Genomic DNA, 27,175 nt, shown 5'->3' with positions numbered 1-27,175 from the left:
AGTATAAATGGAAATAGCAAGGGTATCTGTATTGGAGAATATGTAGAGAGGTAAATCCTAGAGAGGTAAATTGATTTGCCTAATATTAGTGGACTGTGTTAGAGCCAGAAAGATCATGTAGCTAACCAGAGTCCCAGCATTCGTTTTCTAGGTCCTGTGCTCCCCAATTCCTCTGTCTACTTTCAGAATCTTATTCATTCCCAGTAGAATGTTTTCCCTTGCTTTCCAGCACATCAAACAGAACTCTCATGTTATAGTCTGTTTCCATTTGTACAGCCCAGGGTTTCTCAACATTTGCACTATTGAGAATTTAGGGTGAGATAGTTCTTTGTTATGGAGTTTGTCCTGTGCATTGTGAAGATGTTTAGCAACATCACTGGCCTGTGCCCATTTAATGCAATAGCACCTCCTCTCCCAATCGCGAGAAGGAAAAAAAACTCCAGACATTGCCAAATATCCCCTCAGGCAAAATCACCCTTGGTTGGGAACCATTGGAATGACCCATCTCTTACATTCTCTGTATTTAGTTCACCCATAGATAATGGGAATTGAAAAGAAAAAAGGAAGTCTAGTCCTTCTGTTTTTGCCTCCCATGACTTACCCAGTCTTCCTTAAAATTGGAGGTTTCTCAGAAATTCATTCAGAAGCTGGCTGTGTTTTCATTCCTTTTCCAGATAGGACGTGCCAGCCCTCAACTTCTTCAGAAGTCAGCAATAACACGAACTCAGAGGGCCTTTACTTAGTGGTTGTTTGTAGACCACAAAAGCAGCTATCTCCATGATTCTGAACAGGAGAGGTGTAAATCAAAAGGAATCTAATAAAATCTAGGTGGTTAAGCAGTAATTGTGGACCAAATGGGAACTCAAATCGGAGTGGTTGTAAAGGTGTCAGGGCAGTGTTCTGGGTTACATCATAAACTTGCTCAATACCAATATCAATGACTTCAACCCAGAAAAGGAATTATTTTTCTTGGATTAGGTCTTTGCCACTGAGCTAGCATAACCATGATTTACCACCCAACAGGCAGTCGCATTTAACCCTAGAGCTCTGCACAAAGTTTGCAGTAAAGTACACTCATTCCAGAATATTCCAAAGGGGAGATTTATCCACTAAATCTGAGCACTGTGTTTTGAATTCTTTATTCTTCTCATTTATTTTCTACTTCTAGAAACATGCTAACAATTTTGAAGTCTGTTTTACAGAGCCAATAGAAGTTCTCAATGTCCGTGTTTATCACTATTGGTCTCTCACATGGGATACTTCCCCTCTAATAAAAATTACATCCCATATAATGGGTACGATTGCATATATCTCTTGTGTTTGTACTTTAAATATTACAGTGCAAGATATAGGGCTGTAAAAGATGTCAAAACATAATCATGCTCTGGGGAAAATAGGATTTGTTCTATGCTTGAGAGAGCAGCAGATAGAGTCTTCAGTTGCTTACTGCAGATCTGCCATTTCTAATAATATTAAAATCGCAGAGGATGGTGTCAATGTGAAACTACAGGCAATGCTTCAGGAAGGACCAATTATCATTCAGTTCTGATGTTACTGCTGAATCATCATAGGGAAAATGCATCACAATCATTAATAACAGATAAATGTCATAGATGGTGGAGAAAATATTTTAAAAAATCCAGTGATTTCAACTTAAGTGGCTCATGAATTATACATTTAATTAAGAAAAGCCAAATGGGAAGAATTTTAAACTTCCAATTTGTAAGGTAGGTTTTTTTTCTTTCCCCATTAAAAATACACAAATTAAGCATGACAGTGGCTGATGATGGAACAAAATAGATAAAAGCCCCCACTACAGCCTATTTGGATGAATGGGAATAGGGAGCCCATGGGGAGAAGGGAGAAGGGAAGGATGAAAAATACAGTGACAGGAAGGGCTTGCAGGTTAGCATCTTCACCAATGCAGGGAGGAGCGCAAAGGGGTACCTTGATTCTAGTCACACAGCTGCTGCCATCTTCCCCTCTGCTTACTCACCTATAAAATGAGAAGATTGGGCTGGAAGATCTTTAGGTCCCTTCCATCCCAGACATGCCATGCATCTATAAACTGAGGAACATCCTTTTCTCTAGGCTCCCACATACCACCCAAAGGGAAATATACAAGATGGCCACCATTTTATCAAACTCTGAGCCATTTCCCTTGCTGGTATGATTATACAGGGGAGATTGAGAATTACCAATATATCAGTGATTTTCAAAGTAGTGTTCTGGGACCCATCAGTCTCAGCAGTTCCAGAGAATTTGTTAGTGATGTAAATTCTCTGGCTCCTCCCTAGACCTACTGAAAGAGAAACTGGGAGGGTAGAACCCAGCAGTTTGTGTTTTACCAAGTCCTCCAAGTGATTGTTATGCACACTGAAGTTTCCAAAATCACTCCTCTAGTGAGGCCATTTTGGAGAAAAGAATTATTTCTTAATGGTTTAGCAAATGCATTTCTGTTCCCTGCTAACAGTGGCTATAAACATGTTGAAGTAATTGAAATGACAGATTGACTTTTTATTCTGTAGGATTCTGAGGAAATTGAGCACAGGACAGACAGTGCTGATGGGGGGAGGGGATGTGTGGTGAGGAACTTTTGTCCTGGTTCTGAGTAGGCTTTGATATGCAGAGTTTGCATGTTTGGAAGGAAGTCTGAGAGTAAGGAAGAATGCTCCAAAGGGATCATATTGACATAATGACACGACAAGAAGAGGATCAGTTGTAGATACATAGAAAAGAAGAAAGGTGGTATTAGGGAAAGAGCAAAGGATTGGCATCTGAAGGATCTAGGTTCAAGTCCTCCTCCTCCTCCACACAAACTATGTGATTTTGGAAAATTACTTTTATATTCCTAGCTCTAGTAGCTTCTCATGTTTAATGGGCATGTTAAATCAACAGCCAATTAGCTTCACAAAACAAAATTTTGGGATGATGAAACAGGTATGAAATAAAAGTACTCTTTTTTTTTTTATTATTCTTTATGTAATCTTCCTTATTTCTGGACCATTTTCTTCTGGCAGCTTCTAAATGTTCCACTATTAAAGAAGGAATAGATCAGAGAAAGTTTTAGCAACTAAGGTAAAAATGAATTCACCAAGGCAGAAATGGGAATTGCAGTCTCAGGTCTCAAAATTATAGGGTAAAGAATTCAAAGATTTCTTGGGCATTAGTGACAACCTGTAATTTCTGTTAAGTGAGAAGGGTTAACCTAGGATTTCAGAGAGTTAGAGCTTATTCCGCTCCCTAAATCAGCACTGAATAAAGATCCCTAAACTGAGACATGGCCTTGGGAATTTGCTCAAGATTGTCTTTATTTCAAAAAAGGTTCAAACGATGAGGAGGCACTGACAACAAGGGAATCTGAACTACATTTTTTCTTCCTCTTTATGTTGAAGAAAAATTTACTATCTAGATACCTCTCACTTTCAAACAAAAACCCTTTGAGCAACTCTTTGGTGGAGACAGAGTAACAGGCTTAGAAGTGAGGCAGCAAAGGACATCAGTAAAGAAACTTAGAAGCAAGAGACCACATGAAATGATAAAAGACTCCAGTAGGGACTTGCAAAAGCAATGAAGTTTCAATACCCTGGAACAGGATGAGAATGTCAAAGCATATTTTCAAAAATAAAAAGTGAGTTGCATTTATGCATACTTGATCTAAAAGCATTAGACTGTCAAGGAGACCAAAGGAATGTTGAGGGTAGAGTAGACAGTCCATAGAAACATAGGTTTAACTTCCCATTCATTGAAAAAATAAATACTTTTGCAATGTTTCAAACATAGCTTATCCATTCTCTGTTTGGCCATCTCTAATGATGGAGAGCTCATTACCTCACAAATCACTTGCTGTTATAGCTCTGAAGTTTAGATTGGTCCTCATTATATTAAGGGCCTTGTGTAACCCCCAAGAGCTAAAGTCCTATGTTTGCCTCCTGGGCATCAACAGAAAGGGCTTTATTTAACCCTTTATGCACAGGACAGCAATTCCAATCTATAAAGACTGCTCAATTATTCTTCCCCACCCTGCCCCCAGGGTAAAAATTTAAGTTCTTCTTATTTTTTTTTTTGTAATTTAACTTCTGGCCTTTGCTATGTTTGTTATCTGTCTCTTGATATACTTGAGAATTTTAATTCCCTTTTCAGTAAGGGGTGCTCTGAACATAATATTCCAGTTCAACCACATGAGCCATTCATAGGGTGTTGAAAATACAGATTCCGTGATACTTCACTCAGATACAAGGAAACCAAATTGCTAGGAATAGGATTAGCTGTCTGTATTTTAACAAGCTTACTTAGCGATTCTAATAAATAAAACATAATACTCAAGTCTGAACAGTTCAGAGTAAGAATGAAAACTCTTATTCATCGTATTGTTTTACAAGTTGTAATTCATTCTAGTGTTTAGTTTTCCTCACACTATTTCATCCTGTTTTTTTTCCCATTTACACAAATATTGCATAGTAATTAAAAATTATAATATGACAGAAACACTTTATGTAGAGAGTAAAAGTCTTTTGTATTTCTTCCGCTCACCCTAAGAAAACCTCTATATACATTCCTAGGTTGCTAAATTAAATAATTTGCATAAAGAAACACAGATGCACACACACACACATACATACGCACACATATACACAGTGTTAAATGTCTTGATTTACAACATGCTTTTCACATAACCATACATTTGGGATTTTTTTTCTACCTGAACACTAGTTTTATAGATTTAATGCCACTTTGTACATTTTCACATTCTACACATAAGTGGCATTTTTGATGATTGTTCTCTGACATATCATCTTCTCATGTTTTCTTCTTTCCTGAGCATTATATCAGAGTTCTGTCAGTATAGATGAATTCATTTTTACTAAAATAACATGAGTTGTTAGAATGCAATACTTTAGCTCCTCCCCACTATTAATGGTTGGTTGTATAATCACTCTTCCCCTCCCTCCCTCCCTTCCACCCTTCCTTCCACCCTTCCTTCCTTCCTTCCTTCCTTCCTTCCTTCCTTCCTTCCTTCCTTCCTTCCTTCCTTCCTTCCCTCCCTCCCTCCTTCCTTCCTTCCTTTTGTGCTTTCTAAAATCTGTTCCCAAAAGGTACTGTTAGTGCTTTATTTTTTTTCCTTGGTGAAAGAGATAATAAAGATGGCAACATTCCCACACTCCCACTTCCTCATAAGTTTTTCTATATAGATCAAATTTAAGGTCAGACTAGCTATTGATCTGTATTGCCTCCTCATCTTAGAGAATTTAAATTCTGTAAAGTTAGTGAAAAATGCTTCAGATAGTCTGCTTCTGCCTGGGGTAGATTGCTAGAACATATCAGAAATAATTAATCATCTTTGGCTCTACCATATCTTGCTTCTGCACCCGTTTTTAATATAAGTGCAGATGACAAATATGACCCGCAGCCTCTGCCTGAACAAGAGGCCCCTAGTTGCTTCAACTCTTGTTCTATGAGCTGTGGTTTCTAAGTTCATCCACAGTTGAAGATGTTTTCAAACTGTGTATTTCCCTTCTTCACCCCCAGCACCTGTGCATTTCACTTATTTTGTGTCCCATTAGAACCAGTTATATTCTTCTATTTCCCTAGATGTAAGTTCAGTTCTACCTAGTTTCCATGATACATACAATTTCTTAGTCTTCAGATAGTACCACACTTAAAAACCTTAATCCACAAGAATATTTTTCTTTGTTCAAAGATTTCTGGCTAAAATTTTTTAAAATTGACGTGTTATTTGTGCAAAGATATGGACCAACTATAACTCATATATTTCTAGCGGAGAGGTCAACTGGTACAACAACTTTGAAAAATTTTTTGTGGTTTCTTATAAAGTTAAACATACATCTGTCTACCTTATTTCTCACTCCTAGGGCCTTATTCCAGAGAAATGAAAATGTTGACAGACAGTCATTTCAGCCTAATACATAATGGTCCCAACCTGGAAACCATCAAAATGCTCATCAACAAGAAAGTGGCTGAACAAATTGGGGTATATTTATAAAATGCAATATTACTCAGCAATAGAAAGCAAAGAAGTACTGATAGTTGGGGCAGCTGGGTGGCTCAGTCGGTTAAGCATCTGCCTTCGGCTCAGGTCATGATCCCGGGGTCCTGGAATTGAGCCCCACATTGGGCTCCTTGCTCGTGGGGAGCCTGCTTCTCCCTCTACCCCTCCCCACTGCTCATGCTCCCCCCCCTCAAATAAATAAATAAAATCTTAAAAAAAAAGAAGTACTGATAGTCACATAACATAGGTGAACATTAAAAAAATAAATGTTAAAAGAATCAGACATAAAACAGTTTAGTGCAGGCATGCTTTGGACTACATATGGAGAGACAGTGTTTTAATGTGAGCATTATTGGAGAAATTCAGTGTGCATTTTAAGCCCATAATATTTTATATATGTTACAGCTGTTCTTAATACAGTCATCCACTTATTCTCTTGGCATGCCATCATTGCATCCCTAAATGCACAATGCCAATGATGGGCAGGATGACTATATAATATATCATCCAAATTCGAATATATATGAATATAAGGGAATATTACAATTATACCAGGACAGCAGGCATCAACGGGAAAAACAGAGGCACAATTTTATTCTAATTATGGAGAAGAGGGCACAAAACTTTCAGATAAGAATGAATACAGTAAGGATAATGCTTATTTTTTTGTTTTCCAGATTTATCTTATGCATGGACCTTCAATGATAACCCCTTATATGTTCAAGAGGACAACAGGCGGTTTGTATCCCAAGAGACAGGAAACTTGTACATTGCCAAAGTGGAACCATCAGATGTGGGCAACTACACTTGCTTCATAACAAATAAGGAAGCCCAGAGAAGTGTTCAAGGACCACCTACTCCACTAGTGCAGCGCACTGATGGTAAGATGATGAGCTATCTTGGGAATATACTTTGTCCATTGCTTTTGAAGCCTGGGGACATCTGTTGAGCTTTCAGCCTCCCTCTGGTTCAGAGGAGCCACATCATCAATGAGTTGAGGTTCAATTTACAAATATTATGAAAATCAGATAGTATAAAAAATAAAATAGAAAATTCCATAACTCACTCACATGGTACAGTTTATATGATTCTGGGTATATCGTGCCATTTCTTCACTGGCATTGGAACAGATCCTTTCGTTACTTAAGGAACATGTTATATAAAAAAAGTTTGGGGGAGTAGGTGTGTGTGTGTGCACGTGTGGGTGCTGCCAAACTTATTAAGTGAATAATATTGTTTTCAGTGAGTATATGATGCAGCTTCTCTTTAATGCCTCTTTCTTTTCCATATTTGTCTTTTTTGTTCACCCTTTATTTACCTGGCTGGCAAAATGGGAAAAAAATTCACATCCAAGGAAAGCAAAGCAAGCAAACATTAATTATAAGCATTCCAAAGAGGAATAAAACACAAGATTCATACTAATTATATTCCTCCGAGGAATATAATTCAAATTGGTCTCTGATGAGTTTTGTAGCTTAGTCAGGACATAGCTGGCACGAGATCTAGAGAACTAGAAAACCTAGGGAAGTCATCGAAGTAGAATAATCCTCTACTAGATTCTTTAATTAAATATTCACAGTGGTAAATGTAAAGATAGAAAACCTGTTGATGCATTTTATGATCAGATCTGGACTTGAAATATAGTACCTCACAGAGTTTTTCTCCTCTCTGAGGGGTTTAAGAGCAAGAAAATATTGCTAATGATGGCTAACAGAATTATGGAACTAGCTCCATACTGGGAGTTCTTATGACAGAGCTTTTATAATCACTAACCACCCAAATGTATTTGCATAGACTTAATTCAGAATTCAGCAACCACTAGATTTATTCATAAGTCCAATTTCTCCCCTTCAGTGAGTACACTGTTCATGATAGAAAGAGCTCATAAGCTAATAATATGCATAGAAATTCTACCATACTTTTCCTTTTTCTGGTCTACTTTTAGTTCTTTCTTCTCCCTTCCTTAATTCGTTCATTCTTTTATCCCCTCTGTTCCCTTCAGTGCATATGTGGTAAAAACAGATCAGAAGAATTATACTATATTAATGTTAATAGTATTAATATAAGAAATATCAAACCTGTTCTAAAAGTAGTCACTCAAGAAAAATCAGATGTCAAGAAAATAGAACATAGAAAATTTAACAAATTTAGTTTGCTGAACTAGTACTCTCTACCACCTCAACCATAGCTTCTTTGAATGTTTGGAATGATCAAGGTCTTAAAAATCAAGTCTTTTTATTTGATATATATTTTGTACATTTCAGCTTCTGTGCAGTTGTACTGGCCACCAATAAATCATTTACCTTTGGAACATATTACTCTGGTATTTGGTACATAAGTTAAAAAGAAAATCAAAATTTTTGAGGAATCTTGATTGGCCACTGATTAAATTAATTAAGTTAATGAGGATAGACTAGAAATATATTTCTGTTACACCTCTGGTAGATAGCATACTTACATACATTATGCTACTGTCCTATCCTAATCTTAGCCCATATCCACAATTCCTTATTGAAAAATTTAAAACTATAAAAACAAAAATTTTTTTATAAGTGAAGAGCAAACTCACTTAACAGTAAATCCTTAGTGAACTGACATGAGCATATTTATGTCTTTATCTCAATTATTTTTATTACTTTATAGGTTTTGTTTCAGAAATACTGTTATTTTGTATAAAGAGAACTCCTACAGTGTTAACTGAAAATTTCCTTATTCCTGAACAGATCTGGCCCCAAGAGTTCCGTGAAGGGGTGATAGATCTGGATATCTCTAGAGAAGAAACGTTCTTGCTAATTCAGAAACATTTTAGAATTGAGGTGCATTCGTTTCTTAATTGGAAGACAAATTCTTTGTAAGATTCTAACATGGAATATAGGGAAATTTGGGATGCCTCTATTCCGATACTTCGATATATCTTAGATATTTCTTTTTAAGCAAGAAGGGAATGAACTAATTCCTTAAGTACATCATGTAGTTTCTTTACCCTCTTTCACTCTTTAAAGTATATGAAAATGTTTTTAATTGAAGCACAAATTAATCGGATTTTGGTTAATGAAGCATTTACTTCACAGAAAACTTCTATTCTCCAGAAATGCTGCTAGCTTTTTTGATATTTAACAGGTGTGATGGGGGAATATGAACCAAAGATTGAAGTGCGTTTTCCTGAAACTATACAAGCTGCAAAGGATTCATCTGTAAAACTGGAATGCTTTGCCCTTGGAAAGTAAGGTTTTTTGTTTTGTTTTGTTTTGTTTCTGGTTGTTTAATTTTTTTTAAACCTTTTTGTTATTCAAACATTGCTCTAAGGTAAATTACCAAATAGATTTCAAATGCTGGGCAAAAGTGGAACTTTCTGATTGGAATTTTAAACAAACATGCCTAATACTCTGAAAATGATTGGGACTGCAATTCTCCCCTAAATGTGCTGATATTTCCTGTAGTTTGAGCATAATGAGGTCCCATTTGGGCAGCATTATGTGTACTTGTATAAGATGGTGAACAAGTCACTAAATCTGCAACATATCCTTCACTCCATCTCATCCTGCATCCAGAAATATATTGCCTGGAGTGTCTTCTTGCTTAATTAATCAGCAGTTCTTGTAAATGAAAAAACCTGCACCGCAGGTTTCCAAAATAAGACTAATTAAAGGCCGTTGTTCATAGTGGATCATTAGAATTGAGCGAAACCTGCCCTGGAAGTGGAGGCACTTTGTTTTACTCAGATAAGTGTTTATCAGCCAACAGGTTTGGAATGCTTTTAAGCAGGCCAAATATTTGCATTTTTGCATAGAATATCCACACATCTCTTTGCCTGTTGGCTATATTCAGACTTCATTTTTATGCCTGTAAATACTAGTACCCAAGTAACAAAGGGATGGATAGACTAGATCTACTGTTTTTAAACAATGTGCAAATGAATTACCTGGGGACATGGTTAAATTGGGGTTCTGTAGGTGTGAGGTGAGGCTTGGTTTCTCCATTTCTATCATGCCTCCAGGTAATGATGATTCTTCTTTTCTATAAAACATATTTTGAATAGTAAGAGACTTGACCCTATCAAATTTGAGGGTTTACCTCTAAATACCGCCTCTTCCCAAAGTGGTCATCACATTTAGAAAAAGTAATTTATGTTCTAAAACATCAAAAACATTTTTAATAGTTTCCATTTTGTTATTAAGTAAATATGAAGGGGAAGAGCTTGGTTCTTGTCTCAAGTAGTCGAAGAATGAGTCTCACAAAGAAGCGTGAGTAAAGCGAGAGAGTTTTATTAAGCAAGGATACATAAAAAAAATAATAAAATCTCTCAGGAGTGTGTGTGTTGAGGGGGGGGGTCCCAACAGGGTTGCCACTGAGGGCTTTTAGGGTTGGTCTTATATTGAAAGCTAACCAGGGAACTTAAATCTTTTTAATTTCTTTACTGACAGCACCTTTGTGTAAGCAGGACTAGTGATAGCATCTTTAATGGCTTACTTCTTTTCAGGGCCTATTTTTTCTTTGTTGGTCACAGGTCACTGTCATAAAAAAAGCCCTTTCTCCCCTCCCCACCCCGCCATGAGGGCAGGGTGGTAGGGTGTGTTCCCTTTTCTCTGGTTCCTTACACCTCCACATTTCAGGGATTTCTGTGAATCTGATCCTGTAACCCCCTACTTATCTCTCCCTACCTAGCCCCGCCTGTCCCTTTCTCAAATATACTGAGCAATCCAAATAATGCTGGTTACTAAATCTCTTTAAGTTTCTTTCTATATATGAAATTTGGTAGATCTTTAAATTAAATTCTCCGGTTATTCATTTTTCAGGTATTTAAGAGACCATATTTTATTTTTATACAGTATTGGTTCCATAGTGTTTGTCCAATAAATAATTACTGACTGATTAAATCACGCTTAAGAAAGTGACAAATGGGGACTTTCTGTCACAGCCTTTTAAGATATGATGAACTTTCACCATTTTCAAGCTTTCTCCGAAATTAAAGTTTATAAAAAAAATAAAATGTCAGCAAAATACTTTGAGAATTAGACAACTTACTTAAAAAGACCAATGAAAGATAACATCTGAAAAGAATATTTATAGCTGATTCTATCATATTTGGCATCAGGAAATATGGATTCCTGTAATTGAAAAAATACTCTTACATAATAAATAACTGAAAATTATTGAGCCTGGTTCTCAAGAATCTCACGTAAATAAATTTCATTTGTTAAACATTTATAAGTAAGAGGTTAGATTTTACATATATATATTCTATCTATCTACATATAATCCTTATAATTATTCAGGGTATATCATATTTTCATTATATATGAGAATACTGAGGCTCAGACTGAATAAGTAACCTGTTCAATTTCAAGCTCCTGTGAAGAATGCAAGGGCAATTCAACGCTAGTCCCACGTGATTTTAAGTTCTGAACTTAGAAACTTTTAAATAAATGATTAAGCTAACTGCTCGTGAAACCAGTGAAGACAGATTCAATTCGCAATAGTCTCGAGTTGTCTATTACCAAACAGGCTTCTTAACCTCTATGAATTTCCATATACTCATCCAAAAGGAGTTATAATGATACCTGCCTTTTATGTTTATTTTGAAGTATGGAGTGGATAATTCAGGTAAAAAACACTTAGCACTGAGTTTGGCATTTAGGCAATGAATTGAATTATTCTGAACCCAAAATGCAAATTCTATTTATCTTTTTGTCTAACCAGTGTTTGAGTTAGTGGGGATGATGGAACTAGAAATAGGTATCTCAGAGGGTCTATCTGAGATAGATCTATGAGAGATAATTCTCATCTCTACAGTTCATACCTTTTCTCTCTGTCTCCTACTGATGGCGGTATAAGAGAGAGCAACAAAGGGTCAGTTCTGGAGTAGAAAAGAGGAGGGGACAAGGAGAAAACTTAGTTGATCCTTATAGGCTTTGAACTGCTCACGTATCAGATTTCCTAATTTTATTTATGTTTATGTTTTATTGCTTAAAAATTCAAACCTACGGAAATGTTGAAAGAGAAATACCTGGACAATTACGTCCATTATATATGTCCTTCACCTGAACCAACTAAGTATAAATCTTTGCCACATTCCCTTCTCTCTCTTTGTCCTTTGCTCACTCTCTCGTCTCCCTGTTTCTATCTCCTCTCACCACACACACCCATACCCATACCTGCACACATGCCGTGCATTAAAACAGATGGGTGGTAAGTTATAACTTGGCCTGCATTTTTGAGAGGGATATGCCACTCAAAATACTGCTAAAGATCCACACTCCGTTTTCAGCTAGCTTGCTATGAGATGGAGGAGTGGAGGAAAGGAAAAAAGTAGCGTCAGGAAATGTTGACCATCCCACTTAGAGTTCACCATTTGACTTCACTCTTGATGGGTACATGCTGTAAGAATTCATTGGAAGTAAATGGAAAGAGATACCAAAGTCTTGCTTCACGTATTTCCCCTCCTTCAGGGATCACAGTTTTATGCCATGTATTGTTGCATTTCTGGAGTCAGGTTTGTTTCCCATGTAATTGTCCAGTTTTTCATTTGTTGCCAGCAGGAGGGTAAGTGTAGTCCCAGTGATTTGAACACAGTTAGAAGCCAGGTATTATTATTAATGCTAATTTTGAAGGTGGATACAGTGGAGTTTAGAGAAATTAACTGACTAGGTCAACATAAATTGTAGATCTGGAATTCAAATCTAAATCTCACTGATTCTGACTTCAAAATTCACACTCATAGCCATTTGATATTTACATCAAATTATCTTTTAGGGGCACCTGGGTGGCTCAGTTGTTAAACGTATGCCTTCGGCTTGGGTCATGGTCCCAGGGTCCTGGGATCAAGCCCCACATCGGGCTCCCTGCTCGGCGGGAAGCCTGCTTCTCCCTCTCCCGCTCCCCTGCTTGTGTTCCCTCTCGCTATGTCTCTGTCAAATAAATAAATAAAATCTTCAAAAAAAATTATCTTTTACTATATGAATTCATGTGTAGAGGCAGTTAGCCCCAATTCTATAAATGTTTTCCTAAAAGAAGGCTTGAAAATTTTCAGTAAAATGTTTAAGAGATTTTATCTGGGGAATGGAATTATAGACATCTTTCCCATTTAGAGTCTCTGTAATTACTAACAATTCAACAACAGGTGAGTTTTATCTTTACATATTAAAAATCTAAAAAAATTCAAAAGTTAACCTTCTTAAAATCCAGGCAGTTTTTTTAATGAGAAGCAGTAAGTGTTTCCAAAAATCGATCAGGGCCACTGAGGACCATACCCCTCACAGCTTTGTATGAGATGATGGCAATATCTACCATTTACAAAAATCTGGGATAGATGATTAGAGACAGAACAGAAAGCATAGTTTCAGTCACAGCAACTCACGTGGTCAGTTGCTGCATTAGGCAGGCAGGGAGTCTAGAGAGTGAGGTGTAGGGAAAGCTGACTAGAATGTTTACTCATAGAATTTAACCATCTTAGACCACCATAAAGTAGTGTGAGTATAGAATAATGAAGACAAAACTTCAGATACCTGCTTGAACCTTAATTGCTATGACTTTGGGGATATGTAACTCACTTTCTGTGTTGGGGTTTCAGAGTTGACATGATCACAGCTTTCAACTCTCGGCTTTTCTCATTTGTTTAACATGGCAGACTCTTAATTATCTAAGCTGCAAATTAATTGTATTGTAAAACACCCTGTGTATAGGTGCTATGCAAATGTAGTGTGATTGACTGATAGATCTTAGTGTCTCCTGTTAGGAAAATACAGGCCTTTGCTCTTAGTGAAGAAATTAAACTGATATCCCTCATAACTCTTCTACTGCTCTTATAAACAACCACACACATTTTTCTTCTTCTTTTTTCCTTAACCATAGTTTAGTAATTTTGCTGTTAGTGCTCAGAAATGTAAATAAAATTCATAGCAGCACTGAATGTTCTATGTGTTCAGGAGCCTTCGTACAGGACTGTATGTATTCACATACATCTTATTTATTTTTTTCTAATTTATGAAGGAAAAGATACCCAGTTTGGCTATTAATTTCAAGCAATAAATGTGAAGTTTCACCAAGATGCTTTTAGGTATTCCAGAACTCTCAGATGAAGAGAAGCTATCTAATATTCACTTTTTTTTTCTTACACATATGGACATCATTTCAGATTATGCCACAAAAAAGGTCACTGTGGTAATCGCAGGACAACAATAGTATTTTCAAATCAAACTAGATACATTCAGATCTTTTAGGTCTTTAACAATTAGCTTTAAATGAAAGCAAAGAGGTACCTTAAACTTTTCCTATTTGGATGTCTTGTAAGTAATTTGGCTTTTTTTTTTTTTTCTCATTGAATTGAGTATCTGGATAGCAGAATATTTTTCTATGTATAGTTTTTTCCCCATTTGCTCCACACTGAAACGTAATCTTTAGGTGTTTGCTAATTGTTTTACGTGTTATCAGGTTACTATGTTGCTTGGCATAAACTGGTAAATTCTAAGGTAAACTCCATAGAATACCCCCCTCTGTTGACCATGCATGCAAATCTGAGAACTGACAAATATTCAAACCAATCGTTGAGACATTGAAAACATTAATCCTCAACAAACACAAATACACATGCCCTCCCCCTAGGACTGAATGACTTACTAGTGGATTCACTAACGTTTCAAGGCAACATTGTGTTCTGGAAAGAGCACAGACTTTGAATTGAAAAAGATCAGTATTTAAGTATTAAATTTTTCTGTCAATAGCTGGGCTACTTATCTGTAAAACAAAGGCAAAATTAGATAGATGATAGATGATAGTTAGATAGGTAGATAGTTACATAGATACATAGAGTAGAATTGTTGTAAGGACTGGAAATACTATTAAACTTACCTACTTACCTACCAAAGTATCTGGCCCATAAAAGGCAATCAATAAATATTAACAATTTTTTAAATTATGGTCATTGTCAGCACTGCTTTAACTGAGGAGGTAAAAAGGAACACAAAGGAAGGAGACAAGGGATCTCTTGTGTTATATTTTTGTGCTAACACAATCTTCAAGGACGTGCTCAGAATAATGGATTTACCATTTCAAAATTCTGTGGTTCATAATGTGTATAAGGATTACTGTCATCCCCTCAGTCACTCATTTGGCAAATTGAACACAAGTATTTATTAACTCAGCAAATATGCTTAGAATACCTTATTCAATCATTAATTCCTTTATTCCTTCATTTATTTAGTCAGCCAATCAGAAGGAATTCTCCAAGCGGCAGACACCAAACTAGGCGCTGGGGAAATAAAGATTATATACAGGCCATGGGAGCTTACAGGCTACTGAAAATAGGTTGGATGCAACGACACATGATAACACATTTTTCTTGGGATCTACTCTTCCCTTACAAACTTTCAGTGAAGGAAGATTCAGTGATACTCATTCTGGGAGATTTACTGATTATCTTTTCCTCAGGGTGCCCTTTGTTAACCTGAGATTAGAAGGGGTCACTCTCAATTCCTTTGGCAGAGCTAATTCTAGGCTATTATTTAAGGGGTCCTTTGTATCTCTGAGAAATAGGAGAGTCTTGCTTCTCTTTTTCTCCTTTCACCAATACTTTCTTTTAATTAATAGACTTTTTAATAACAGTTTTAGAACAGAAAAAATAAGCAGATAGAACAGTGAAATCCCATATAACCCCACAGATATTCCCCTATTACTGACATTTTACATTAAGATGGTACATTTGTTTCAATTAATGAACCAATGTTTTTACTAGAGCCCATACTTCAAATTTCCTTGGTTTTTGTCTAAAGTACTTATTTTATTTTTTATTATTTATTTATTCCAGGATCCCATCTAGGCTCTTCTTACCTGTAACAGTGTTTTCAACTTTCCTTGTTTACAATGACCTTGACAGTTCTGAGGAGTGCTGGTCAATGTCATTGTAGGATCACCCTCTGTTGGAATTTTTCTAGTATTTTCCTCATATTTAGATTGACGTTATGGGTTTGGGGGAAGAAGTACACAAAGGCAAAGTGCCATTTCACCACATCATATCAAGGTTACTACTCTAGCAAAATGATTTATGACTCCTGATTTGGCCCTTCATCACTCAGCTGAAGTAGTTTTTGTCAAGATGCTCCTCTGTAAAATTACTGACTTTTCTCTCTTTTCATACTGATTCTTTGGAAGGAGGTTAGTATGCACCCTCCTCACTTAATGAAAGGAATTATGCTTCACCTCCTTTAAGGTACTGAATCCTTATAATTTATTTGGCATTCCTCTGCAGGGGAGATTTGTCATTTGCCCCTCCCCATTTATTCATTTATTTATATCAATATTGATTAGTGGATATTTATTTTATACTTTGGGTTATAATCAAATACTACTATATTTGTTGTGCTGTTCACATTGTTTCTGTATATTATTTTGTAAAATGTTTTTTTAAAAGATCTTAAAACCAAAAACTGTGAATGTATCTGCTGGTCCTTAAACAGTCTTCTTTACCTTCATTTGTGATGACAGGGGGACATTTGAATGTATGTTTTCAGCCGGCCTCCTACTTATTTTCCTTTTATTTTGTTTCCATTTTTTGTCGCCATGAATGATGATGTAATGAATACTCTTATGGCTGATTTTACCCATGCCCAGGAGAACTTCCTCATTATATTTTTAGAAAGTTGGAATTATTGGGTAAAAGGAATCTAAAAAGCTAAGTTTTCTGACATGTGTTACCAAATTCTCCTCAAGAATGCTTGTAAAGGGGCCACTTTCACAGATCAGGGACCCAGCCTACAAATTGGGCCTCTTTTGATTTTACATGCATACTCTGAATCCAGTGTCAAACATTCCTTTCATTTTTTTTTCCAAAGCCATAAATTGGAGTTTAGCAGTGCTGTTTCTAAAATTAAACTAATTTAAAGGCTCTAAAAATCATCCACAAAGAATATATATGCTTCTGGAAGCAACTCGTCATCCTTCCCATCCCAGTCTATCACCACCTTTCTCAGGAGACCTACATTTCTTACTTTTTAAATAATTGGCAATTGTATGAGAGACATTTCAAATCCAAGGTGGTACTGAGCTGAAGGAAAAGAAGTTACTTGCTTCCTTTTTTCCAGCTGACCTTGAAACCCACCTCTAAATCCTTTATCAGAATCTGGAGGCATCTCAGTATATTAAAAAACAAGACAAAGCAACTCTATCCTTTCATCTTCTGAACCTTGGACAAAATGAACTCTATCCACTAGTTGTAAAACACATTAGTTCATTAGAGGAAGAATATATTTCTCAACACATCCTAATACATCCTAATAGGATAACTCATTTTATATCTGATTAGCTCATGTAGGAGCAGCAAAGCATGATGGTTTAGAGCTCAGTCTCTATGAAAAGACAGACTTTGGTTCAAATACTTTTTTGTTTTAAGTTCACAGTGTGATATTGGGCATGTTTTCCAGCCTTTCCTAGACCCAGTCTCCTTATCTACAAAATATCAATAACCATAATCCTGTGTCTCATAGTATTGTTACATGGTTTTACTGAGGCACTTAACAGTGCTCAATACATATTAGATATATTAATGATAGAATGATTAAATATTAGCATACTATACGTAATATTTCCTTTACTTGTTTATCTGAAAGCGTATGGATATGAGCAGAGCTAACGTCAAGACCTATAAATTTGATGGAACACAGACCTCCAGAACCTCACATACCTTAACCAAATTATCATTTTCTTTACTTTAGAGCAGTGTCATGTTCATGTGATCAGAGAGGTATTTATTTAGGGTTAATATTATATATTGATAAAACATTATATTGTTTGTATTATATTGTTATATTGATAAAAATTATATATTGATAAAAATTGATATGGACAAGCTGTTAATTAACTGCTAAATGCAGTGTCATTTACACCTTGGAATGGTGGTCTCCAGTTTATGGTTCATGTGCAAATTAGTGCTTATTTTACCTTAGTTAAAAGGAGTAGAAAATGGCAATGACATTCTTAAGGAATCTTTAGATAATAGGGCCTTCTTTTCCTGTGTGATAATAATCATGGTAATAAGGAAATTTAGCAAACCTTATTTTTGGTTCAAACTTTCTATTTCACCATGGGTTCTCACTCCTATTTCCTTATTTGATCCTCTCGAGAAGCTTTTTGTACCCATCGTTATCTCTAGTTAGAAAGAGAAAGCTGAGGCTCGGAGAAATTGGGCAATTTGCATTCAATCATACAGAAACCTGCCTGTGTCCTTTTACCCTACTTACAAGCACCATTCTGCTACCATTGCTATTATGACTGAACCAATTTTAGCTTCTCAATTGGCTGCAGCAACTGTGGTGACAAATATACCAGATTAATACATGCGCACCATAAGTTTTTTCCCTGAGAGAAACCTGGTGTAGATACTGACCGGTAGAACAGGATCATGACTACATTTAGATCACTCAGAAAAAAATGTTTCCCCTTTTCCGTAACAGTGAGATTGCTCTTCTGCAGAACTCATGAATGTATCCACATTGTATCCCCATAGGACAATCTTACATTCCAAGCTCTTTGTATGAATATTTCAAGTTGGGGAAATGAAAGCAGCTAGCCGAACAGTCTTAAAATTTAACAAAGGCACTCTTTGCTGGTTTTGTTATTCTGCTTCACTGTCTTCCATTAAAAATGGCCACTGATAGGATTTTCTGAAATGAGGTTCAATTTAAGAATAATCCCAAATATGAGCATCTTAGGAAACTGGTTCTCTGTAGCAGTTTCTAGTTAAAAACTTAGTATGACCTGGATTTAAGCTGTGGATAATGAGGTTTAAGAAATCCAAGGGAGAAATATAAGTTTTCTCAAATAGCACTAGTAATGAAAATTCTATTTATGGGCTAATAGTATAGAATTGAAGCACAGTTTCTACTAGTGTGTGAAGAGCTTTAATTTAACTTCCAATTCAGGTTGGAACTAGGCCAGATGGTTAACAAATGTGTACTCTGTCTTCAGATAAAATTAATAGGATGCTCACTCCCGAAAAGCATAATGACGAGAGAAAATAGAGTAAAAGTCCTTATTTATGGCAATGCTTATTTAAGAAGCATGAAACCAGGGGGTGGAGGAACAAAGAAAGAGAGAGAAAACATTGCCATTGTTATCTGGTAGTATTTCACAACTGTGAGGACCCACATTCCAGGAAAACTTGATTTAACAAATAGTAACAAAATCAGAAAGAGGTTTTTGCAACACTCCTTTTGAAATGCAATGCAAGGCTCCTGGGTGCATCTCCTATGGTCTGAGGAAAACTTTGAATAAGAAAGTTACTTTGGATTGGTTTTCTTTATTGAGATTTATATCCAAGCTCTATTCTACATTGTATTTGGGAAGACAGAAAAAGGAGGGCTGTAGGGAGGAATTGGAGCTAAAAGCGAAATGTTGCCAGAAATGGCTGATATTTGCAGTTAGGATCATTTATTTTAATGATAGCACCATTTATTTTGACTTCCCTTCTAAAACAGCACAGTTTCAAGAGATTTTTCAAGAGATTTAACAATAATCTCCATTCTGAAGTCCCCTCGAAGATCCCCCTTGCTCCATGACATTCTTCATGTGTTAATATATTAACTGTGCATTTTCGATAGACCACTTATTTTAAACTAAAATGAGCTGCCAGCAAATATTGCATCCCTATCATCATCAACATGGCCGAACGAGGTAGATCCTGAAAAGAATGCTGCAGGCCCAGTAGAAGAAGTAGTCTACTGGTGTTTATAATTGAATGGGTGGTAACTCAAAGAACTGGAAGGTGAATCACAATAAATTAGCCTGTACTGGAACTCTAAGTGGAGGAGACTTGGCAGGTAATAACTTAGCAGAAAGTACCTGTCTAAATGTGAATACCTTTCCAAAAAGGTAATTAGAACTGTTCACAGCTGCCAGCTGAGTATTTAACTCAGATGACATATGGAAGCCATCTGTCACAATGCCTGGTACGTAGTAAGCACTCAATTAATGATTATTAATATTCATAAAAATGCTCAGGTGTGTTATATAGGATTTTTTTTTTTCTCTTTGGAGAACTCTGTATAATTCCTTTCCTCCCTACCACCATGGTCCTAGATGATTAACCAGGTTGAAAAACAAAGATACCTCACAGCAGAACATGTAGTATCTCACCTGAGAGAGCTCTGCTGTCATGATGAGGAACTGAGCATGACCACTATGATCAGGGGTAATATCATCTTAGCAGTCAATCTGTAAAGCAGGGAGAAGAAGAAATTTACTTCTAGAGACATATGGGGATGTTTGTGTACCCATTTCATTCTCAGTGTAGAGATCTAATTTTAACTGACAGACAATTCATTAATCAATTTATGTTGAACGCATAATCATATGGAGTCCTTAACAGAGAACAGAAAACAAATAAATATCAGCTAGGATTTTTGCTTTTGAAATAATAACAATAACATAGTAATGATTTTAAATTATTTTATTAATTTATCATTTACACTCCAAGGTAGTGTTTAATGGGTGCTAGACAGCATGTTGCACATGGATTGTATCATTTAATCCTCACAATAATCCTGTGAATTATGTATTATTATTAATCCCAGTTCTATAAATGAGAAAATTCATGCCTATAAAGGTGGAACAAAATATAGCTGATAAGAGCTACATTCTGCTCTGTAAAGCATAAATAGTATTCTGATAGTTTTATTATTGTAATTGTAATTATTACTTACATAGGATGGCATGCCTTAGAAAAATGAACTTGCATTTAAAAACTAAAGCTGATTGGGGCACCTGGGTGGATCAGTCGGTTGACTCTTGGTTTGGCTCAGGTCATGATCTCATGGGTCATAGGATGGAGCCCCACATCAAGCTCCGCCCTAAGCAGGGAGTCTGCTTGAAGATACTCTCCCTCTGCCCCTCCCCCCACTCATGTACTTGCTCTCTCTCTCTCTCTCTCAAATAAATAAATAAAAATCTTTAAAAACTGAAGCTCATTACTAAAATAATTTCATCTTTTGTAGATTCCAGTTCTTCCCACCCACTGTCCATTTGGGATGCCTTCAGAAAAGACAGAGGGTGTGAAATCTAAAGCAGTTCATTTAGTATCTTCATAAGAAGTTTCAGGACAAAATGGAAAGTTTTCATTAAAATGCAGATGCATTTTTATGTAATCTGTGTTTTGCATTTATTCTGTCTGTATATATCACATTACCAGTGATAATCAGGAGGATCATGGCATTCATATTTAGCAGTGACATAACAAATCTGAAAAAAAATCTCAGCATTTAATTAGTAACTGTGAATTCTTATAAGACTGCTTGATTTATCTCCTATTAGTAATTTTAACATCAAATGTAGTCACAAAATACATTTGATAAGACTTCTATTTTTTTTTAAACTTTCAAAATGTGTGAGTGATTTTTTTTGATAGTTTAGTTGCCCTGAAAATTCTAGTATATAGAGTACAAAATGTAGTATCCAGAGGGAATCCGCCATATTGTATAATTCACTCACATAGATAGCATTTAGACCCAGACATTCAGAACTATTTGTCGAGTCTTTTTTTTTTTTTTTTGGTGGGAGGATTGGTTTGAAAGCAGTGGGAAAACAACTCAAACAAGCTTAAGTCAAAACAGAAAAAGCAAAGGATGTATGGACTTACAGAAATGTTCAAGAGAGATTTGGGGGTGGTGGGCATCAGGCATGACTTGGTCTAGGCATGTGAAGAATTCCAGGTTTCTTTCCTTTGTGTTAACTTTGGCTTGCAAAGATACTCCATTTGGTGGAAAATTATTGCCTAGAAGTTCCAAGTTTCTATTACACTGTCTGAGCAAACCACAGTGAAGAAAGATCCTCCCTTCAACAGTTCTTCCAAATGTAGTCCCAGAATTGAGTGTAGTTATTTCTTCCAGGTTGCCTTGGTTCCCATAGTTGACAAATCACAGTGAGTATAGTGCACCTGCTTCAAATGGCAAGACCTGAATCTTGTGCTCTCTCCTGAAGCCTGAGGTGTAGTCTTCCCAATTCAAATCAGATGAGTATGGCCAAATCAGATGAGGTAAAGATAGGAAGCACTGGTTTTTTTAAAAGGAAAATCAAAATACAGACAAAAAACAAACATGGGTACACTGAAGACTGAGAATTCAGTACTCTAATTCTTATACCCTTCTTCAAAATTGAAAGTTCTTAGGTTAGAAGCCAGTACACTGTCTTATAACCTTCTTCATAATTAAATGGTTTATGGAAGAAGACTTATCACTCCAACACCAAATGAGGTAAGAAAAAAAAAATCTAGTGGATGTTCTTTTTTAATTGAGAAACTTACCTGTCTCTGTTCAGCCTTGTGTCTTTTCAACATTTCTTGCCTTTTGCTGTTATTCTGGTGTAATTCAGACCTTGCATTCCACAGTCGTGGCTTTCCACAAGGATTCTACTGCTCAGTTTTGCTCTGGTATCCCACTGATGTTTAATACCACAGAATACCATTTCTATGTCTGTCTAATGGCTCCATGAACATACCATACTGAGAATTATTTAAGGGTTCCTTACCGTTGATATTGTAATTAAAGTAGAAAAAGGGCCAGAGCATATTGGGAATTCTGATGAATGGGTTTTCCAAGAAGCAGACCTTGAAGGGGTGATTTTTTGCAAGTGAGTTGATAGACGCGTTCTTAGGAACAACCCGTAAGAGAATGGAGAAGTAGGTCAGAGACCAGAGAGCGGCCAAGCAGGGGACGGTATCATGCAAAATTCAGAAGAATTTAAATTCGCCTCAGTCCTGTCGGGGAGCTCTGGAGAGAATGCAGATCACACCCTAGAGAGGTCCCGCCGTCAGCGGCAAGGAGCTGGGCTGTTTGTACCTCAGCACCCACTCAGTCGTCGATTAAGAAGAGCTGCCCTCCCAGGGTGTCTCTGTGCCTAGCTCCTTCCACCTCCTTCTTTGTGAAGGTAAAGTTAGCCACAACAGCTTGGGGGGAGTTGTCAACAAAGAGATACAGATACTAACTGTCCAGGGTAATAGCACTTCAGAATCTGGGGTGGCTAAGCGATCAGAAGGCACACAGGTAGAGAGAGAACTGACGTCTTCTGCTGCATTACTTCTACTGGAAAGATGTATCTCTGTACCTCTGTATCTCTATAGGATATACCATTCATCCATTTGGGGAAAAAAAGCTTATCCAGAAAGACTTCATTGTTATCACTGAGTTCTTTGGGGGAAAGTCGGAATAGTTGGGATGGGTGGGACTTGTTCTTTTTGCCCCCACTTAATTTAGACACTTAAAATGGACATCTACACTTATAAGAGCACAAATACTAAAGCTACCAGAAGATTATCTTATAAGAGCTGTGGAGTCTGTGTTGCCTTATGATTAAGTACATAGCTTTTGAGGCAAGGAAACTTGGAAATAGATCCTAGCCCGGCTACCTTTACTTGTAGGAAAAGTGAATGAAATTATCTGTGCATGTTGTACACACATATAATACAGAGCACATAGTTTTTTGTTTAATATGCAGTAGTTTTTTGTTGTGATATTATTACAATTATTATTATTAAATCAGACTGACTCAGATGTAGATATTTATTGATGTTAAAAATGGACTTGTCTTCATAATCAAAATAAAGAACTATGATATAACTATGGGAAATATACTCAGTCTTTACTGATTTATTTATTTTTTTTGTCTGAATCCCTTAGGTTAAAAGCTTTTTGTAGTTGGTTACTTTGCATGTATTTGTCATAAATCTCAGAGATACACTGTCATAAAAAACAACAAAGGATCATGAATGTAGACAAGTATCAGAGCCTCTGTTTTTCTCTTTGTAAATAAATTTTCTTAGAAATTTTTATTACACAGGTAATGCATGCTTTTGTAGGAAAATACAGATAAGCAGAAAGAATAAAATTAAAGGCATTACTATTCTTACTACTCACAGATAATAACTCTTACTATCTTCACATATGCACTATATATATTTTAAAAATTTGGATGATAAGGATATACTATGAAATTCACCAGACTTGGTGAAGATCTTTCTATGTGAACAAATTTTCTCCTAAAACTTCATTTTTATTTATATAGTTTTGTATTCCATAATATGAACTAATAAGAAAACCAGTTATCTGAGGTTAATTGTTGGCAGGAATATGCCATTCTACTAAAATGTCTACCTAAATTTGTGGTAAGTGGCAAGGCTTTTTAAAAGGACAAAAACTAAAGTTTATCATAATAATGATTTTATTTTGTGTTTAACAAAATTCAAGTTACATTTGTAACCATATACTAATTCTGAGAAAAATAGACAAATCACACAGTGGTTGGAGGATGTTTTCTGACAAATATATGTGAGCACATGTATGACTGTATTGTGTATATTTTTGATTCGCACAAAAGGATCATCATTATTTGCCAATAAAAAAATTCCTTGGACTTCATCAGTTTTGCTTTATTTGAAGCCTCTACTGAGTCACCATCACCAATATTCTGCAGTTTACTGCTCAAACTCCACAGATCGTTGTCAACCGCTTTGCCTTTGACTGGATAGTTCCTGCATTATTTTTGTTGACTTGAAGAAATCCTGTATCTTTGACAAAGTTTACAATCTGGCTTTGCAAAATGATTCACTTTTATTATTATTATTAATTTAAAATATATTTAGAATAGAAATATTTAAATCATCTGGAAATCTATAAGGGAGTGAAGAATGTCTTGACAGTAGGAAAGGAAAGATGTTCATGTAAATAGATTGGGGATTGATATTACAAATGATTGATTTATTAGGAAATACTTTCCTGCTGTAACTTTAAATATAGCCTGCATTTCTTTATATCTGAGAAAGAAGCAAGGTCTTTCTCACCATGAATTTCTAAATTCGTCCCTTATTGTTAGCACTTAGATTCAGATATTTTAAGTATATTTTTGCTATTTTAACAGATACTCATATTAGACTAAAGGTATTAGATATAAAAATTAAGCTAAACCTATAAATAAAGGAACTCCACAAATTCTAACCGGAATAGGGCACAAAGTAAAACTATCTTTTATAGGGTTTTGTTGTTATTTTTGTTTTGGATAAGGTAAAAATGAGTACATTCTTTTGAAAATCAAGGAACCTATACTCCCAATTATATAGGTCTGTTACATAGAACTGGTCCCTCTTGATAATCTAGATCACCCATCACATATGTCTTCAGTTATCTGTTAGTACCAATTTAACTATAGAAGAATCTGTATTTTTGTCTTAGAATCTATAAATATAGAAAAAGCTGGTCTACTCTTAAGTGTCACATGCTTACAAAGAATTTCCTGACCACCATATTTACATTGATAAAATCTTGTTCCTATTTCTGCACCGTTTCCTTTGTTTCATTTACTGCAATTTACAAATGTATTATTTTTTATTATTTATTTATTGTATGTTTCTCCACTGGTCTTTAAGCAACCTGAGGGCAGAAAACATGTCTATTTTATTCATCGATTTATTCCCTGATTATAGCACCATGACTTGCCATGGCAGGCACTTAATAAAATGTTATAAATTGCTGGTTGAGTGAATGGTGAATGACTGCATGATCTGAAAACTAGTCACAATATAATAGATGGAAAATATTTCCTTGAGAATTATTCTTAAGGACACTCTTATTTTATCCTGGTGTCATAAAGACTAAATCGTCTTCTATTCTAATGAGGTATAACTGTTTAGTCCAGTCCCTGATATTAGTTGGAGGAGGTTGGATGGAAACCCGTTGCCAGGGAAAGTCAAGTACAGCAAATCCCAAGCTATTCTTGAAATCCCGAACTTTCAACAGGAAGATGAAGGCTTCTATGAGTGCATTGCAGGCAACCTTCGAGGAAGAAATCTTGCAAAGGGTCAACTCATTTTCTATGGTAAGCTAATAGAATTTCAAAAAGTACATGAAATATTTGGTAATATCCTTCATAGTAAGTAGTGAAAGTCATTAGCATGTTGTGGAAGTGTCATAGGAGAAATAAAGAAGACACATGTCTAGTTAGGATGTTTAATACAGTGATGGACAGGTGGGAATGACCATTTTTAAAATATAGCTTTAATTCCATCATGGTCTTTGCATGCTATTGTTTATTATAATTGCCTTGAAAGTATCAGCAGTGTCACGTTAAAGCTATAAAAGTTTAAAACACAAAGTACCACAGAATCCAATACATTTCCCACAAAATGTGCAGCAACAGCCCATGACAATCTTAATTATAATTCTAAGTAGAATTCACAAAAGAAGGAGAAAATGACAGGAGAAACATAATACTGAATGGTAGTTTTCAGTATCTGTTTCTATTTTCCAGATTTTATCCTATTCATATGTAGATAATAGAAAAATAAAGTCATTACTTCACTTAAAATATATGTTTGTCTCAATTACCAGAATCTCAAATGAAAGCATATATTATATAAAAATTGTCTTCATGTCTTCTTTTATCCAGGCCAAAATACACACTTGCATAAATTTGCTTCTTTTTTTACCTCAAACAAACCATAAAATACACCCCAGAATTACCAGAATGTTTGGTGCTTTTAAGATATTCTTAACTTCTTTGTTAAATTTAATATATCCATACTGGAGAACTTTTTAAGACTGTATTTATACATGACCAAAAATACTTTTCTATGTAACATGTTTCTGTGTGACATGTTTATAATCAATGATAAAGTAATTGGAGAAAATATATATTTTTTTCATAACTGGAAAAGTCTATGGTATTGTAATTACCTCATAGGAATGGCAATTGAGTATCCTATGGGGAGAACATATTGTGCCTTTGTTATTTTATTTTCCATTTCCTTTAGAATTTCCTATTTTAACCTTGAATGAAAAGTACTATTTTATATATACAATATGATGTCCTACTGATTATTCCTCTACAGTTGTCGCTATACACACACACACACACACACACACACACGCGCGCGCGCGCGCACGTATTTTTAAAGAACAGTTTTTTGAATCTAACATCCATTGTAAATAAAATAGTAAGGATGTGACTGGAAGTATTTTAGTGGCACCAAAGTATTAAAAGCTTTGGCTTGTTTTTAATAGTTACTCAATTTTTCTATTAAATAGGTAAAGGTGTATCTAAATGATTATCAGAAACTGAGAGTATCTTTAAACCAGAAATCAATAATAAAGTGCCTTCTCCCACAACTCTACAGAAACTGTTAACTTACACAAC

At 35.7% G+C, this 27,175-nt stretch overlaps 1 protein-coding gene across 1 annotated transcript in view; it reads left to right on the top strand.

Annotated features, from left to right (window-relative positions):
- Window positions 1-27,175, top strand: part of CNTN6 (contactin 6) — a 151,490-nt gene that overhangs the window by 51,414 nt on the left and 72,901 nt on the right. Inside the window, 3 exon segments of the mRNA XM_028101740.2 lie at window positions 6,688-6,891; window positions 9,131-9,233; window positions 25,674-25,858. Of these exon segments, the coding sequence (XP_027957541.2) occupies window positions 6,688-6,891; window positions 9,131-9,233; window positions 25,674-25,858 (492 nt within the window).

This window comes from Eumetopias jubatus, unplaced genomic scaffold (genome assembly GCF_037043125.1).
Source record: "Eumetopias jubatus isolate StellerSeaLion01/CBP00866 unplaced genomic scaffold, mEumJub1_p1.0 scaffold_1, whole genome shotgun sequence".
Taxonomy (NCBI): domain Eukaryota; kingdom Metazoa; phylum Chordata; class Mammalia; order Carnivora; family Otariidae; genus Eumetopias; species Eumetopias jubatus.
Note: the sequence above shows the minus strand (reverse complement) of the source record. Positions and strands in the feature narration are given on the sequence as shown.